The 17,528-nt window shown below is 31.2% G+C and overlaps 3 protein-coding genes across 3 annotated transcripts; 1 reads left to right on the forward strand and 2 right to left on the reverse strand.

Moving 5' to 3' along the window:
• Nucleotides 1-2,641: 2,641 nt before the first annotated feature.
• On the reverse strand, nt 2,642-4,700 carry LOC133179401 (neuronal acetylcholine receptor subunit alpha-3-like). Its single transcript, XM_061314166.1, has 2 exons — nt 4,622-4,700; nt 2,642-4,283 (listed from the first exon to the last, which is right to left on the reverse strand). The coding sequence occupies exon 2, from the start codon at nt 4,113-4,115 to the stop codon at nt 2,883-2,885; it is 1,233 nt and encodes a 410-aa protein (XP_061170150.1). The 5' UTR covers nt 4,116-4,283; nt 4,622-4,700; the 3' UTR covers nt 2,642-2,882.
• A 77-nt stretch (nt 4,701-4,777) lies between these two features.
• LOC133179253 (neuronal acetylcholine receptor subunit alpha-6-like) lies at nt 4,778-6,100 on the forward strand. Its single transcript, XM_061314042.1, has one exon. It carries the CDS (start codon nt 4,778-4,780, stop codon nt 6,098-6,100), a length of 1,323 nt encoding a protein of 440 aa, XP_061170026.1.
• A 6,444-nt stretch (nt 6,101-12,544) lies between these two features.
• Nucleotides 12,545-14,771, reverse strand: LOC133179402 (uncharacterized). Its single transcript, XM_061314167.1, has 4 exons — nt 14,621-14,771; nt 13,856-14,023; nt 13,180-13,223; nt 12,545-12,625 (listed from the first exon to the last, which is right to left on the reverse strand). Exons 1-4 carry the CDS (start codon nt 14,697-14,699, stop codon nt 12,602-12,604), a joined length of 315 nt encoding a protein of 104 aa, XP_061170151.1. The 5' UTR covers nt 14,700-14,771; the 3' UTR covers nt 12,545-12,601.
• Between the last annotated feature and the right edge of the window lie 2,757 nt (nt 14,772-17,528).

Here is a 17,528-nt window from a genome sequence, read left to right on the forward strand (position 1 = left end):
ATAAAGGAAACATGATTAACACCTAAACACGCCAAAGCATCGGAGCTGATGTCATTATTATCACGTTATTCATTACAGGTTACATAACATTTGGCGATTCTCGAATTATTGTCCAGCAAAACAGAGGGAATGAAGCTGGTCAGGTCAAACACTTGTTGATTATCTTTATCCGATTAACTAATGGAAGTTTATTTTCAATGCATACTAAGTCTCTACCTTTAAAATTTTTATAGATCTACACATATTCATAACTTGCATACGTTTAATTTATTCATAGTTTTAAAAAAAATATCAAAGTGAAGGATAGATGTTGAATATTCTTTTGCTTAAATGCAAAGATGCTAGCTCATTTGTAACGTTATTTTTTTAATAAAACCAATTGATGTTAACATTTTTTATGTGTTGTAACTTTTTCTTTCAAAAGCACTGGTTATATCTTTGTATCCATGAACAGGCCCGTTGGAAGAAATCTCAGATTTTTTTTCAGTTTAGGGTGGACACTATCAAGGAAAAATTCCTAATAGAGCATTAAAAAGTTATCAGAAGCAGAGACATATAAAAACCAAATCAGAGACATATATGTCTCTGTCAGAAGTTAATATTTACATGATTTAGGGGACACAAGCATAAAATAGCTATGTATAAATCGGCAAAACTATTGGGAAGCACCCCCAACCCCCATCCCCGGTTCCTTCGTCCATGAAAAAAAAAGAAGAAGAAATTACAAGTAATATAGTGTATATAGAATAAAGTCATGTCCAAGATTTATTTTATGTTCATGTTCCTGAATTGAACATTTCTTGTTTCTTAGCTAAAGAATTCATTTCATGACTCAGAGTCATGTTGATTACACTGGATTTAACTCTTCTTGATTCTTCACATAAAAATAAATTTGTAATTTCAGACAAGCTTTTTAGAAAAGCTAATACTTGTTTTATATATTTATTTTTAAGTGTATATATAGACAATAGTTTATTTCCAGTCAAGCGCCCCCCCCCCCCAAGCGGGGCATGAAAAAGAAACAATTCTATACAAAGGCAGTAATTAATTGTGAGATAAAATTGTGTAAAGTAAAATACATACAGATTAGTTGTTGTACTTTACAATGTTGTATTACAATAATGCATTATAATATGCATATGAATAAAATATGAAGTAGATGTGTATTCTAATTGTATAACATAGTTACTGTTGTGCACATGCAATGGCAAAACTCTAGGAAGGTAAAAATGAATGCATGAATGATGACTTAATATATCTGAGACATAAATATCAGTTGGATGGAACCATTACAATGAGCAATTCGGATTATTTAAAATGGGGGCATGAACACCCTAAGTCGAATTGTACATTGTCCGCCAAATCTACATTATAGTCAAGTTTGAATCAGCAGCATCCTCACCTATCAGTATATCGCTTCTCTTAACGGGCTTGGCAAGGAGGACAATTTCGGCCTCCACCAGACCAATAATAGAAGGGCATCGCATTTAAAAAACAATTGTTCACCAGTTATGGTAGAAAGGATTCCCCATAATAATTAACTAAATTTCTATCAAAGATAGCTCATATTTTGCTTTTTGGAATATCAAATGGGTTCAGATTAATTAAGATGGGGTCAAAGATCCGTTTCAGATATATATTCTGTGTCGGCTCATTGGTTCAGTTAAGATTCATTTATCATATTTCGATCCCATTCCTGAATACTACCATTATTGGACATATGAATTGGACATTGTAGACCTATGATTATGGTGCTATTTTTCATTTTAAAATAAGTAGGTCAATTTTTGGACCTATTTTTCATGAAAAGGATTTTCTTTCATAGCAAAAATAACAAGCAAATAAAAACTCTGAATAATGAAATACATGTATAATTAAAATAAGGGAAGCATTGAACATTTAGCTAAATAGTCAGTCCGAATTTCCTCTGTCGATATTCTAAAGTCTATCCATTTTTAATTCAATACACAAAAACGCTTAAACGTGATTGGTAACGCTTAAAGTTTTATAGCCTGAGTTTATTTCTATTGTCTTTATTTTGCTTGTATTAAAATTCTATAAGGTCAAGTAATGAAAGAGAGGAGAAATGAGTGATATGATGATATTAATGAAATATTCGAAATTATGGAATTGAGTAAACACATCAAACCCTCCCCTGAAATGCATAGCTGATACCAAAATGTGTTACAACCTTACGTATTAGTTTCCTGAGGTAGTCCGTTTTTTTTATTCTATGTATGTACGTGTATGCGAAATAATTTCATCACTAATATGTTAAATCTGTATGAAATAAATGGGAAAAAGACATTGGACTTTCACAAGAATTCCCCAGAAAAATAACAAAATCACCCTTAGCTTTACTTCAGTCAAAAATATTATTTTTCTGATAAATATTAAAGCATATTGACTACCTGAAATGTCCATAATTGTATTATCCTCCTCAAAATATTTGACAATCGTAGTAATAAAATGAAATGAAAGAGCAGGAATGGCATTGTTTCCAAAAATTGTAGATTCCTTTCCTACACGGTCTGAGGTTTTATATTTTGTAATTTTCAAATCCACAACATTGTATTAGAGGCATGTTCCATTAATGACAACAGCACAAAGTAATAACATCATCAGTTTAATGTTTGATAAAACAAATATTCAAGTTTTATTTCCTCTAAATAAATTATATTAATTCTGGAAGCCTGATGTTTTATCCCTTAATTGCCCTGTTACATCACAGAACTCTAGAATCTTATAGGCATTATTTAAATATATTTTCGTAATTTCGATATGGTTTTAAAATCACAATTTCATTCAATTTCTGTCTGCACTAATATCTTAAAAATATTCTAACATAAGATTTTCATATTGAATGGTCATTCGTTCACAAATCATTCTATATTTACAGTAACAAAAAACAGAACTATCAACAAGGCGTTGATTATAGTCACAATATAACCAAACACTTTGTCCAGTTCTAAAGCTAATTTTTGCCAAGAATCTGTCTCACAACCGAAACACATCATCGTTTCACTGTCGTTTGATTGCAATGAACTTCTTGTTTCGTTGTCATTTTTGTCATTTGAAATGGAACGATTTAATATCCAAGTATACACCCTGTTCATTTTTGTTCCTTTTGGTTTATAGTAAATAAAACTTACAAATACCTCTAGGAGTATCGTAATGCCACTCATCACAAGGTGCATAGTCATGAAAATTCCGAATTTAAACACGTGTTCAGAAGATCTAGGAACTGTGGAACTTATTAAAGTCATGAATACGGCGAACGTTAGAAATATTGCCATTGTCATGCCTATTTTTTCACCGGACCCAATTGGAACAAGAAAGCAAACCATATTTAAAACCGATAATAGAAGAATTGGCAGTACAGTACTATACAAATAAAATAAGGGCTTTCTGTCCATCACAATGAAGAACTCCAGCTCAGTAAAATTTTTGTCGTTTACTATGAGATCTGTTTTAATATTTGAGTCAACAATATCCCATTCTTCACTAAGGACGTAATTACTAAAATCTATGTTATTGAACTTTGGTGTTAGCTTAACTTTCTCATCCTCGGAGTACCAGGTTCCAATACGAATGGAACACATTTGACTGTCAAAAGGATATCGGCTAATATCCACATCACATCTCGTCTGCACCTCTCTATTCCACCACAGCGTGACTTTGCCGGTATATTCCAGCAGTGATTTTCCTTTCTCTGATTTTATCAAACACTTGTTGTTAGTAACTTCATTTGCAATGCATACATCGGGTACCCAGAGTTTTTCTTCCGGAACAACAATTGAGTCAATATGCGCAAAGTGGCTGTGGTTCCAAGCCATGTGCATGTCTGTCCATTCCAAGTCGATCCACACAGTGGTCCGAAGTGTCTGGGACCTCTCTATTAAAGAGTGCAGCGTCACTAAGTTGACGGAAACATTGACAGTGATGGGTTTGTGATAATCAATTGTTGGTCGTACATTCGGATGGTACTCGCTTACATTTTCATTGAAAAGTTTTTCAAAAAGCCTATATTCTGGATGATCATCACGTTTAAATGTCAATGCAGTGACATAAGTGCAGTGCAATAAACTAAACATCAAAATCCACATACTCAACATTTTGCTTAAAATTCATAAAGTGATCGTTGAAGCTCAGTTTCAGTTTCTTAAATATCCTTATGTTATATAACTCCTGTCTTCTTATCTTGGATATGGGCATATTGCGCTCATTCTTAGAAATTCATCTTAAAATAAAATTGTTTAGGAGGAAATGAGGTATGGAGTCTCCTGTAAATATAGAATATGAATCATGTTAATTCTAGTTTTGAAAAGATTGATGATTAATGTTTATCAATGATATAATCGAACAGCAAGAGCGTAGTCCCACTTGAGAATTTTCTCCCTCATAAAAATGATGAAAAATTAAAATCGCTGAGGGAATTCATAATGCAATTTTTAAGTGAAATCTAATCGAAGCCTGTGTCTGACTTTACTAGAAAATACATCATATGAAAATAACATTCAGGAACGTTTAAGAATACACATCAATACATGTATAAAGAAAAACACTCTATTGATAATTGAATAATAACAGCATAATCAACAATTTGGAGTTGCTCACTTACCAAAATGGATAATCCTTAAACCATATTCAATTTTGAGTATGTGACACACGATTCTTATCACGAGGTTTTCTCTACTCGTATGTGATGTATATATAATATTTATTTGTGGAGCCAAATCGGGAAAACAGTCATCGAGTGAGGCGGGTGAATCTCAGAATGAATGTTTTTATCACTGTGTACTGTGTGATATTTGGAATTATCTGGACAGTGAGAGGAGATTCGCATGAGTCCCTTGTTCACAGTGCGGTATTTAAAGATTATAATACCTGTATTAGGCCTGTCCAAAATTCCTCCTCACCAATTACGGTCGAAATCAGCTTAGTACTTCAAAGCGTGTACGGTGTGGAAGAAAAACACCAAACATTATATTCTTCTGTTGGAATCGAATTAACATGGGTTGATGAATTTTTATCGTGGAATTCTACAAACCTTTACAATGTCGACACGATCCTTGTTCCATTAAAATTAATTTGGAGACCTGACATCTGCATAGAAAATGACTTATCCGATAACAAATGCTTGAGTGCGGAGTCGGTAGTACAAGTGAGTTCAGAGGGCCAAATAAAATGGCGGTTGACTAAAGAACTGAGAACTGAATGTGAGATAGACATAACAGAGTATCCGTTTGACAGACAGTCATGTGAGATACGAGTCGGTACTCTGTACTCTACCGACCAGAAAATCCGATTTAGGATCAAGCAAGGTTCGACAATCTCATATCACTTCAAGGAAAGTGGTGAATGGAAACTAATGGGGAAAAACTTTGAAAGAGTCCAATATACATTTGCTCAAAAGAATTTTACCTATGTCAAAGTTAAGTACGACTTAGAGCGCCTGACTTCGTTCCACGTTAATACTATGATTATACCCCTTATAATTCTGTCATGCCTTAATCTAGCTTGTTATTGTATTCCTTTTGACTGTGGAGAAAAAGTGTCAGCATCCATTGAAGTATTTCTGGCCTTTGCTTTCGTCTTGATTGCGATAAATGATGAAATTCCAACAACTTCAAGACACATCTTCACTTTTGGACTGTTGATGTCATTACAATTAATTTTCAGTGCATTGTCGGTAATAATTAATACTTTCTTGTCCTACTTATACCATCACAACTCGGATATGCCAGTGTCTACATTTTTCCAAAAATTATACTTAACAATTCATGGGACCCGAACACCGAGAAAGGGAAACAAGCCTACTGAAGTAAAAGAAACGAGTACTAGTATATGCGATGGCCCTCAAAGACTCTCCAGGCGTTCCAATAAATCTAGGGAAAGTGGAAGATACAATAAGAGAGATTCCACGCGAACCACGGCTTCATCCATCCGTTCTAGGCACTCGAAGTACTCTGTTTGTTCCCAAGCATATAATATTGACTGGACTCTATTTGCCATTGAACTTGAGAGGAAAGCATTTATTGTAATGTTAATTCTGAATATCTTAAGCTATCTTATTTTTCTATGCATTGTTTTTAGCTAGAAATGCAATGCATTAATTGTATCTTGCTCTTAATTATGTCTTTTTGATTTCTTTAAAGCTTAAATGATTTTCAAAAAGATTTTCAAACTGAAATCTACTTCCAAGAACTTGGGGAAGAACGTGAACAAAACATTGCAAAACATTGTGAAACCATCACTAGAGCACTTATTTTTGCGGGTCCTAATACATGCTCGATTATCATTCAAAGGCTAGGACAGGAATATATAATGTATATGTCATGAATTTTTTTTTTTAAAAAAAACCTCTTTAGAAATTGTACTTGTTTATACTCATTATCATTTTGAAAATTAAGAAGTACATGTAATTTTTTAAAAGGAAATCTGATTAAATATTCTCGTAAGTCTGTATTTAATCCCAATTTGTCTGCTACGCCCAAAGAATTTTACTTTGATTTCTAGACCTGTTTCTGTTATTTGTTGAATACGATAATTGATGTACTCCAATCTCAAAAATTGTTTCTTGGCTCATAAATCTGTTGGTGTAGAGATAGTCAGTATGACTCATTCTACTGTGTAACGCATGATGCTCAGGAAAATGTTCATATTCCCTCTAAGTCAATCTCTCTCTCTCTCTCTCTTATAGAATTTAGAATTTCAAGATATTTCATAAGTTTAAAAATTGATCACTTGTAAATAGGAATTCGCAATCTGAGCAATTTAAAAAGGACACAAGTAAAACTTGCCTCACTTTATCAAATGGTATAGAATCAGCAAGTGTTTGTCGCTTCTTATCTCACTCCAGCAAAGTTAAACGAAGTTGGATTTCCTAAATCAAAGCAATACCGTGCTATTCGATAAAAGTATCATACTATAGATCATTTTATTCAGTAGACTCTACACTCTTTGAATCATCAACCTAGATTTCTGAAAGGGATATCCCTTAACCTTCAAACATTCGCTTTGCGATCAGATAAACTCAGTGGAAAAATCATGTACTCTCCTTTTTGGAAAGTAATATAGCTTGAGAAATTACATTGGATAAAAACAAGTAGCCAAACCCTTAAAGGATAAAAAATTGATACAACTATGATCTTAAACTCTTGAAATAAAGCAAGGCTGAATCTCGTAAAAAGGTAATTAAACAAAGAATAGGATTTTGGATAGTTAAGTATTATTTTACTAATCAAAACATGAATCTACAAAACATTAAGTGTTAAGATCTGTGAGCATAGGATGTAGTAAGCTGTATTTCAGCAGTCAAAGTTACAGAAGAAATTGGGCGTGGCCACTATTGGTTCAGTGGTAATTGTTTTATATACTATAAATCACTTTTAATCGCGAGAACATTAATTTCGCGTAATAATGCGAGTTTGTCTGCTCGCGAAAATTTAATTCTCGCGTTTATTTGTTTTGTTAAGGATTATATACAACAGATACCATAGCTCGCGAAAATCTAGTCTTGCTTATGAATACCGAATTTCTATCTCGCAAAAATAAGATGTCGCAAAAATATAGTGATCTACAGTATACTTCACCCTCACACAATAAGTAAGTACTGTATAAGAATACAGATCACAATAGAAATACAATTAAACACTGCATGGAGATAGAAAAGAAAGACTAGAATGAGATAAAAAATATTTTCCTAGAACAAAAGACAAATGTAGAGGCATTTGTTAATCATATCAATAAATAATATGCCAACTTTGAGGACAATAGTACAAATATTTCTGTTAAATTTTTTTTTGAAACATCATAGATTTTCTCAAAGAGAGCTAAATGTCCATGGCTACTTACATGTTAATAAAAGTACAAAAGAAAGAGAGTAACTTTCACTGATGTATATGTGAAACTTGTTTATAAGAGACAGTGCCATATAGAAATCGCGGTTAGAAGAAAGTAAAAACTAAAAGTACGTATGTAAGGGATTAAAGGAACATCGCCTTTCTAAATACTTTCTAAAAAGTTTTACTATATTTCATCGCTTTAATACATAAAGGCTGTATTCAACGGAATTTGTTTGATAGATCACGGGAACTTTTTAAGATAAGAAATGGGATAGGATCTTTACCGTGCTGGAATTTTTCTAGTCATATCTTTCCAGATATATGCATCGCGACGTAACATATCAATGGGGAGGGTAATTAATGTTAGGGAAGTCCTTTATAAAAATATTGCACATCTAATCGTCTGTCTGTTTATACAAGATTTACTTCATGGGAATATTTTTTAGTGTAGCTAACAAAAATGAAGGTCAAGTTTTGCTATAATCCTGCATTTATCGATCGTGGAGTGTCCCAAGAGTCCGTTTCTAAAACACTCAGTTCTTGTAATTAGAAATATTCCTGCAACCAAGTCTTTTGTAACATAAAATGTTTATGACGGAATTTTCATATTGAATGACTTTGTGAAAAGATCCGTTGTCCATAAGTTTAGATTGAAAAAAAAAAACCCACAAGAGATGTATTTTATGGTCATTGATTTTTTTTAATGTTCTGTGACTGAACCTTAATTGCAAAGACAATTAATAATCCAAGAACATAAAAACGAAATATAGAATATTACAATGTTTCATTGAAACAATAAAGTGTTGACTTTGATGTAAAAGTTGCAACATCTAAAAAAAAAAAACGCGGGTTATGTGTTCTTTTTTGCTATTCTGCAACTGTTATGCCCCGTACAACGCACCAAAGAGAGACATTCATTGTTAATCAGTCATTCTACGATAAAAGGACCAATTCAGGATATATAACATGAAAAAAATTCTCTCAAAATTAATGCATAGAATTCCTTACGACAGCAGCAAATGTCTCGTTGGTTATCTTCCGGATTTCCCTCCGAAATGCACATTTTAAATAGATGTTAAGTCTTAAAGTTAAAATCGATGTTAAAGATTATAGTTAATGTGTAATATCCCTCTGATAACAGATATAACTTTCCAAGGAAATTATTCCAAGAAATCCAATGAATTGTCTTATTAAAGTTTATTAATGAGGACTTTTATGTAGTCAACTCATTAAAATCCGAACTATGTTACAAATATTGATTTTTATTTTCTATTGCCAATATTTTTATTGATTACTTATAATACTTTACCTAAAACATTTATACTCAGTTCCTTTAAACTGTTAAAATTGAAATATTTCTATCTCTGAACAAATAATTCTTTTAATTGTTACAGAAATTTTAGGTACAGAATTTTTATAATCAATAAGTTAATAATTTTTTCACTAAAAATATTTTGAAGAACGATAACTCCTGAAGATGGAAAGATAACTCTTGTAGATGGATACATTTTTATTTTACAAGCACAGAAAACAATGTGATATTCTGATTTAATAGGAACGCTTCATTATGTTTTCTAATGTGAATGAGATAGGTATGCAAGTAAAGATTATTTTCATATATACCTCATATTTTTAATTTTATAGTGAGTTAAAAATATTATTGATCTTTCTATTCACCATATCAAATTTTCTTCATATCATGATTACACATAATATTCATTTCTGAAAAAGTAAGCAACGCTTCATACTTCAAACTATCTCCCATTTCAATCTAATGCTATATTGTTGTTGATAAAAATCATTGTTGGGAATTAAAAAAAATTTGGTGAAATTTGGAGCAGATTGATATTTCACCTTAAGAGCGTTTTAATGACTATTGATGTTAATTGCCAACTTAACAACTTAATTGCTAATATGCCCCCGTATGACAAAAGGGATGATCGACTTCAGCTTTTCCACCTCCGACTTCCTCATATTTATTTGGTAACATTCCACTATCACCTCCATACGGTGGTTAATCTCCAAACTGGTTTAGACTGGCAAAAGGATACTTTTTAACTGAGGCAGGCTACTAAATGGTGATGTTACAGGGTTTTCAAATTCTTTTAAGTCAGCAAATTTTATGGTCGTTATAATGACCTTGTTTGGAAAAACGACCTATCGTAGGATCATATTTTGATTGCTATTTTATATCAATAGTTAGGCCAGTGTTTCTATACTAATTACTCTATTTACCTGATCAACTCAGAGCGCTCACGGCGGATGTTACATTTGACAGGGGATGATTACTCCTCCTAGTCACCTGATTCAACCTCTGGTGTCACTAGAGGTCAGTGAATTTTCCCTTTTCAGATTCGTGTTTTTGAAAGGATTCATGCTATTGATCCCTGTTCTTTATCTCCAGTTTTTCATTCTTTATACTTGGAGTTACAGGTGGCTTAAATAAAAACCAGATCTAATTAGTTAAGAAAAAATGATGTTATTGCTTCAAATAACAGCAATATGGTTTTCATAAGAAATAAACCTTTGACACTTACATCGCTTCTTTCCCGCACAATTATTGCGCCATTAATTACCATTTTTCTAAATTGTCCTTGCAAGCTCAAGTTTTCTCTAAAAGTATGCACTTGCAAGAGATTTAAAATTTGAACTGAACTGAAATGTTGGATTGATAAACTAAAAAAAACGTGAAAAATTAATAATCTGTACTCTTTGTTTAAAAAAAAAAGAAAAAAAAACTAAGAGGAATTCAAACATCTGCAATATAAGTATTGAAGGAACAAAATGAACTTTATCACCTGCAAATTTATATTCTCTCTTAATTAACGGCAATATATGCAAATACCTAAAATAACTAGTCGAAAATAGCTGAAAACTAAGAAATGCTAGTCTATAACATATTAAGTGTACTTACATGTAGTGTATAACTATTTTCTGGGGAAATGAAAATTATAAAGATTTTGAAACCTAGTCTATGCAATAATTTTCTAAATTAGATCTTTATGTAAAAATGATCTTTTAATCCATATATCGCTGGTTTGTTACTATGTAAAATATAAAGTTTCTTAATTTTCTCTTTTCTTATCAATATATTGTCTTAGAAAATTTGGTGTTATGACTATTTTATTCATAACACCAAATTTTCTATTTTAATAAAAATTTGTGGGAAGACAATATTTACATTCTACAAATATTTTTCGCGGGATCTACATTTACGAGATTTTTTTCGTTTTGTTTTTATCTGTTAAATCGAACGTTTCCTGCAGGATTCTCTTATGATACGTTGTTAAGAACAATCGATTATTTAATAAAACTTTAAAATGTTATTAATAGTCATTAATGAGGATAAAAAAGTTAATATACATTAAGTGTTAATAATTATTGATTGCTCTTTACATTTTACATGCTTTCATTGAGAGAAAAAGTTAATTGCAACATTCAATTTATAGTAAGTAAGTTAATATATAAATATTTTATCATAGTGACTTGTGTATAGCATAATTTTAAATTCATTAGACAAATAAACATACAACACCCATGCAGTCCATCGGACCTATAAGTCACTTTTAGCAATATAGATATTCATTACATACGTGTGATTTTTTTTGGTCTTATATGCATTATTTTTATCATGAAACTCACAGTTTTACGTGGGAAATGAGTTAATAGATATTTAAATAGAACATTTAAATCATTATTATGTATATTTGAAATTCCAACATTTCTTAGAAAATCATGTGTACAGTTTTTATACAGATTACATTTTAATAGAAAATGAAGTTCAACCTCTACTTTGTGCAAATCATAAAGACTACATATTCTGTCTGGAATTGGTTCTTCTCGATAGCGACCAGTCTTGATACGCAGTGGGAGCACCCCACACCGGAATTGCGCCATTGCAGACCTAGCTGATTTTGGCAAGTCCATCGCTACGTATTGTTTAAGGCCGTATTCTTCCTTAATAGTACGGTACATTCGTAATTTTGCAGATTTTTGAATATCAGATTGCCATTTGGATTGTTGATTTGAAAGTTGTTTCTGAATAAAAATTTGAATATAGTATGCTTACCTATTGTGCTTTAATGCACGATGAAATGCAAAATATGTTTATTCTTGTGATTAATAGATTTGTAGCAGTGTTATTTAACTGTCCATACATCCTTAAATTGCACTCAGATTTAATGCTGTTGAGAGCCGTTACATCTTCGTCAAAGATTTGTAGCAGTGTTATTTAACTGTCCATACATCCTTAAATTGCACTTTAATGCTGTTGAGAGCCGTTACATCTTCGTCAAGTCATGCAAGATTGAAGAAGTTGATGGCTTTAAGTCCCCGCCATGTGCATTACGTAATTTTTTTTCAATCTGCAATTACCTTCTCGCGAAGCTCGATAGCGATTTTCAGGATACTTTTCTTGGAAGATGTACATGTACTACCAATACACACAAGGGTTTTGTGACAAGTTAAATAGATGCATATGATTTTTTTCTAACAAAGACTTGTGATTAAGGGTTTAGTAATAACTGTATGTAATTACTAAGGTTGAAAATAATTTTCAAAATAAATTAAACATGTATATTCTCAAAAAAGGGTGCCAAAGCTTAGGTTTTGAATAGACGGTATATTTTTCACACCATCTTTGCACAAAGTTTCAAGGAAAGTATTCATTGTATAAAAAAGAATTTCTAACTAAGTTCCGTTATTGTAATACTCGTTTAATTAATTCGGACCCAAGGTGTTTACAGCCGAATCCGTTAGAGTACGTTGTTATAAATGGTCTGGAAAAGAAGAAAATATAAGATGATTTTTGACGTGTGTTTACTACTGTTTCCCACTTTCATTTCAATTAAACTTAGTGTATGTATTTTTTAAAGTTTTTCACAAAAATTATTTTTGGCAATTATATGGAAAAATGTATTATATGTTTTTAAACAAACAAATTAATACGGAAAAAAAACTATTACAGAACTGAAATTGTAGTCGTACTAATGGGATTTTTGCTGATTTTCGTTCCAGTTTTGAAACTTGACCCGGAGATAAGTAAGAGATCAAAATTTAAGCTTATTAATTTATACAGCAGAAAATTATGCTTGGTTGTAATATTGTATTCCCAGACTGGATAACAGAAATCTGAATGACCAATTACTGAAAACGGTTCTCATAAGGAAGACCGCATGGATCCCTTATAAGCTAATATTTGCTGCGAATCAATGTATTATGATACTTTAATATTTGTTAATTAATGGAATAATGCTGCATTGTTATTTTAACTAATGGATTAATGCTGCATTGTCATTGTTAAAATAAACTACAAATAATAATCATAACTCACTGTTCTCATGTAGTGGTCGAATTCTCCAAAGTCTATGACACCATCTAAAAATGGTAGAAAAAATGCATAGACAATTAATACAGAAATGGAGACGGTCGTTAAATATTTCATTAACCCTGAATGATCAGATAGTTTCCCTTGATCTGGTTTTAGTGGGTTACAAGGTTGTAAATTCCTTGCAAATAGTGCAGTTTAGATCGACAAAACGCCAGACTTGAATACCTGTATTATCAGCATGTATAGTTACTTTTTATTTTCTGGATGAAAACCAGGATGTCATAGCGTACATTTTAAAACTAAACCAAAGAAAACAGTTTGTACATGTTGACCGTAAAGAAAACGATCAGCGATACAAGCAAAAGAACACAGCAATTATTCAATGGTCTGATGCAGCTGGCAATGCGTAACCTGCTTACACAGTGAATCAGTGATATAAATATAAAACGTACTTGAAACTGGGATTTGTTTTGAACTATATGCACCGATATCATGAATTAGGAGACGAATGAAGTAAGAGGTTTATAATCCAAAGCAACCCTGTAATTCGAGTATTTCTACATATTCTACAATTACGCAACCTTTTACAAAGTAACAACCATAAATTCCAATATCTAACTCTCAAGTCGAGCACCATATGTACCATCTCTATAAAACAAAAACATAAAAAAGGACTCACTTCTGTTTTGGTCAGCTGTTCCAAAAACCGTGACAAGGTCAATCTCAGTGAGAGCGCCATTTTTATTTGAGTCCATCTGATTAAAGTTGTGTTCTTTCTGTGCGTCGGTGTCCCCATAATCCCAGCTCTGTTTAAATTCATTCAGGTCTATGCTAACAGGCAAGTTACCTGGAAAAAAACTTATTTTAGACAAACCCAATTTATTGTTATGATTAAATAATTATGAGAAAAAGGAGAGATGTACGAGTATGACTCAGGTGTTGGATAGCTATTTTGGGGATGTACCTTTATAATTCAAGGAGATCTCTTGAATGAATATGGTGAATTATTATCCAGTAAATCAAACTAAGGCATTTTTTTGTAAATTTTACTCTGATTTGACTTGTTTTATCCTCTACTTTAAGAACATAGCTCATTGAAAACGTATTGCTATACATTAGACTAGCCTGATTTTTTTATGCCTACAGCATCGCGATTACTGTTGTATACATGTAAGCATAGAGACAAAAAGTCATCAAGAGAAACAAGAAGCAAACATATAGAAATCGCGATATCCTTAATAGTACACAACTAATAAATACTTTTAGTAAATTAATGTTCTTGGACGACTTTCAAGATCGACGTTGATTTATAAGGTGATGGCATAAATAAACTAAATCTATCAATGACATATTCTATATTGTCTTTTATATTATTGAAGCACAAATCAATGTATAAATTTTTCAAAATATTTGCTTAATTTCTACAATTTTTTTTTTGTTTTACCAGGATTATTCAGGTCATATGGAACAAAAAATGCCGAGATTTCGGTCGTAGAAATGAAGAAGTCTTTGTCAGCATCCATGTCATGGAAAATCTGGCCGATCTTGGTCTCCAAATTAAAAGGAATGGGATGGTGTCCGTTTCCATGCTGACTGATGCTATTTACAAAAAAATAATAATAGATATATAAAAAATAAATAAGATAAAAAAAAAAAAAAGAATTGAGAGTTTTATCGAAAAAGACAACTCGTCTTAAAGCCGTGTGCACATCTTGATCACAGGTACTTGACGCTTTAATTATTTCGCTTTATGTATTATAAATCAAACTATTATTATATAATAACAGTATGGAAATTTTTTATCAATAAAGAGAAATATTCAAACTTCAAGTCCTTGTGATCTTGGTGTATAACGAACAACAATCTACTGATTCACTTAGCATATTAAACATACATGTATGTCAAATGCCTTACTTTCTTGTGATTATTTTTGTAAAACAAAAAATTAAACATATGTACTGTGATTTAAATTTTGCAAGTACTCTTTGACGTTGTATATATATATATATATTTTCTTGCCTTGAACTATATTTGCTGAAGTAATTAAATACCAATTTTCTTAAATACAAAATATCGTTTGCTATTTGTTGTGAAATTCTGGCTTGCCAGGTTCCCAACAATGGGCAAAACAGTTTTACATTAAAGACAACTGGCAACAGAAGAAGCTAAAAGTGTTTTCTGCGACATAAAAGTTTTATTTCACAATAGTAATAGTAATTGAAACGTAATTTATGACACATTGTTTCCTTATTCCAAACTATTTTTTTTTAATTTGTTTTATATTTTTAAAGTCATTGAATGGGCCTTACAAGCACATGAGGGTGAATTAAAAAAAAAATATGACCAAACGCATATTTATCAACCCACACTAAAAATACAGGCAATGAAAATAGATTTCTATGTCTCAGCATATGTCTCTAGATAGTGTCTAAATACCTGCCAAATATCTCGTTGATAAAAGTTATGCCAAAATGATGCTAAAATTGTCAGGAGTGCAGCACCTTTTTGTGACATTTTGAAATTTCAATATTTTTTGGAGATCTGTGAAATAAAAAATAATGCTTCATGTTGAAAATAAAGACTTTCCTGATAATATTCAAAGTATTGAGCTTTAAATGTGGACTGTAGTAACTTTTGTTTAATCAGGTTGTGGTCATGGCTGATGTTTAAAAAAATGTTATACCATGTCAGGAGTGCAACAGAAAAAATGTAGTGTTGCCAAAAAAACATCAATTGTAAAGTTCTGATAGAAAATTAAGACAAAAAAGAATTTTGGAAGTGTGAAATAATAACTGATATACATTTTAAAACTTAAAAATGTTATATAAATCACAAGCAGCATTAATGAGAGTCAAAAATATGTGCATACCCCAAAATGTCAGGAGTGCAACATTGGACATTTTGCTCCCAAGCATGAAAAAACTATTATCATTATATGATTTTCTTATTTTTATTTTGGAAAATAGAGACACAAAGAACATTTTTACCAAATAGATTTATCAATTACAGGATCTGTCTGTGCTTCAGATCCATATTTCTATAGTCAGGAGTGCAACACATTCTTTTAAAGATTCAAGTTGTGTGACGAAAAGACTTCTATTCATGCTTAGAAGTATTAATTAATTAATTAATTAATGATCTTTTTGTATAATTTAATGCTAAATTATTGACAGTTTTATTATTAAAATCCTTCCTTTTTCAATTTTATCAATTCAGATGTGTTTTTTTCTTTTTTGTGATTTTTTTTTAATGAACATTAAAAATAAACACCCTAAAACATTGTCATAAAATTCGAATAATTCCTCCTCAACTTCACTGAAACAACAGAACAAGTTCTTATGTAATTTTCACTTCACAATTCTACTTTAAAGGTCCCAATGCTTTTGGTCAGGAGTGCAACAAATATGTTAGAATTATAAATCATCCAATAAGAATAAAAAGAAAGAAAAAATGATGAGTAGAATTTTTCTGGTGGGTTACTGTGTTTGTCTTCTAAAGGAAAATATGCTTTAAAATATATTTTATCTTCTAAATATACATTTAAGCTAGTTTTTTGGCATAAAAGATGGTATAATTCCAGATAAAATGCGAATTTTAAATACTTTCATCTGTTTTAATTATGAAGTATTGGACTATAAGTATTGCACAATTTCATTACCACTTGATGTTGCCAACACTTTATGAATTTTTGTGTTCTGTGGTTTTAATTTTAAACTTTACTGCAGTCAGGAGTGCAACAAAACTGCTTCATAATTACCGATGCTTTTTAACTATCTTTACTAAAAATTAAGTTGAAAAAAATGCTTGATACTATTTGATGTTCAAAACACTATGTCTATCAACAAATTACAGAAATTTTACAGTCAATTCAGCGAATAGTTTTCATCATTTCACATATATTTTTAATACAATTTATATATATTACACTTTGCAAATAATCATGTTTTAAGGTCTTCAAAATATGAAAAACCTGCTGTAAACGATGAAAAATATCAACACGACAAATTGATTTACAAAGTAAGAGTGGGTTATTGTGTGTCATAATTTTTAAAACAATGTTAAATAAAATACATATCAGATGTTAGGAGTGCAACACAATAATGTAACATAGGGTCACTTCAAAATCTAGTATTTTTCGTAAGAGAACTCGTATATAACAATTCTTTTTTGGCTTAGATTTAAAGAATTAACTTGAACGGACAAGAAAGTGAATTTTGGGGAATTTTATTGCTTCATATTTTTTTCATATTAAAACTTTTCAAACCAGAATTGAAAAAATAATGTAAAATAACAATCAAAAAGCCAATTTTTTGTCACATGTGCAAGAGAAGATATTCATTCAAGGTCTAGAT

The sequence above is a fragment of the Saccostrea echinata genome, unplaced genomic scaffold, assembly GCF_033153115.1.
Source record: "Saccostrea echinata isolate AGI-Se365-2 ecotype Australia unplaced genomic scaffold, CSIRO_AGI_Sech_v1 ptg000004l, whole genome shotgun sequence".
In the NCBI taxonomy this organism is placed as follows: domain Eukaryota; kingdom Metazoa; phylum Mollusca; class Bivalvia; order Ostreida; family Ostreidae; genus Saccostrea; species Saccostrea echinata.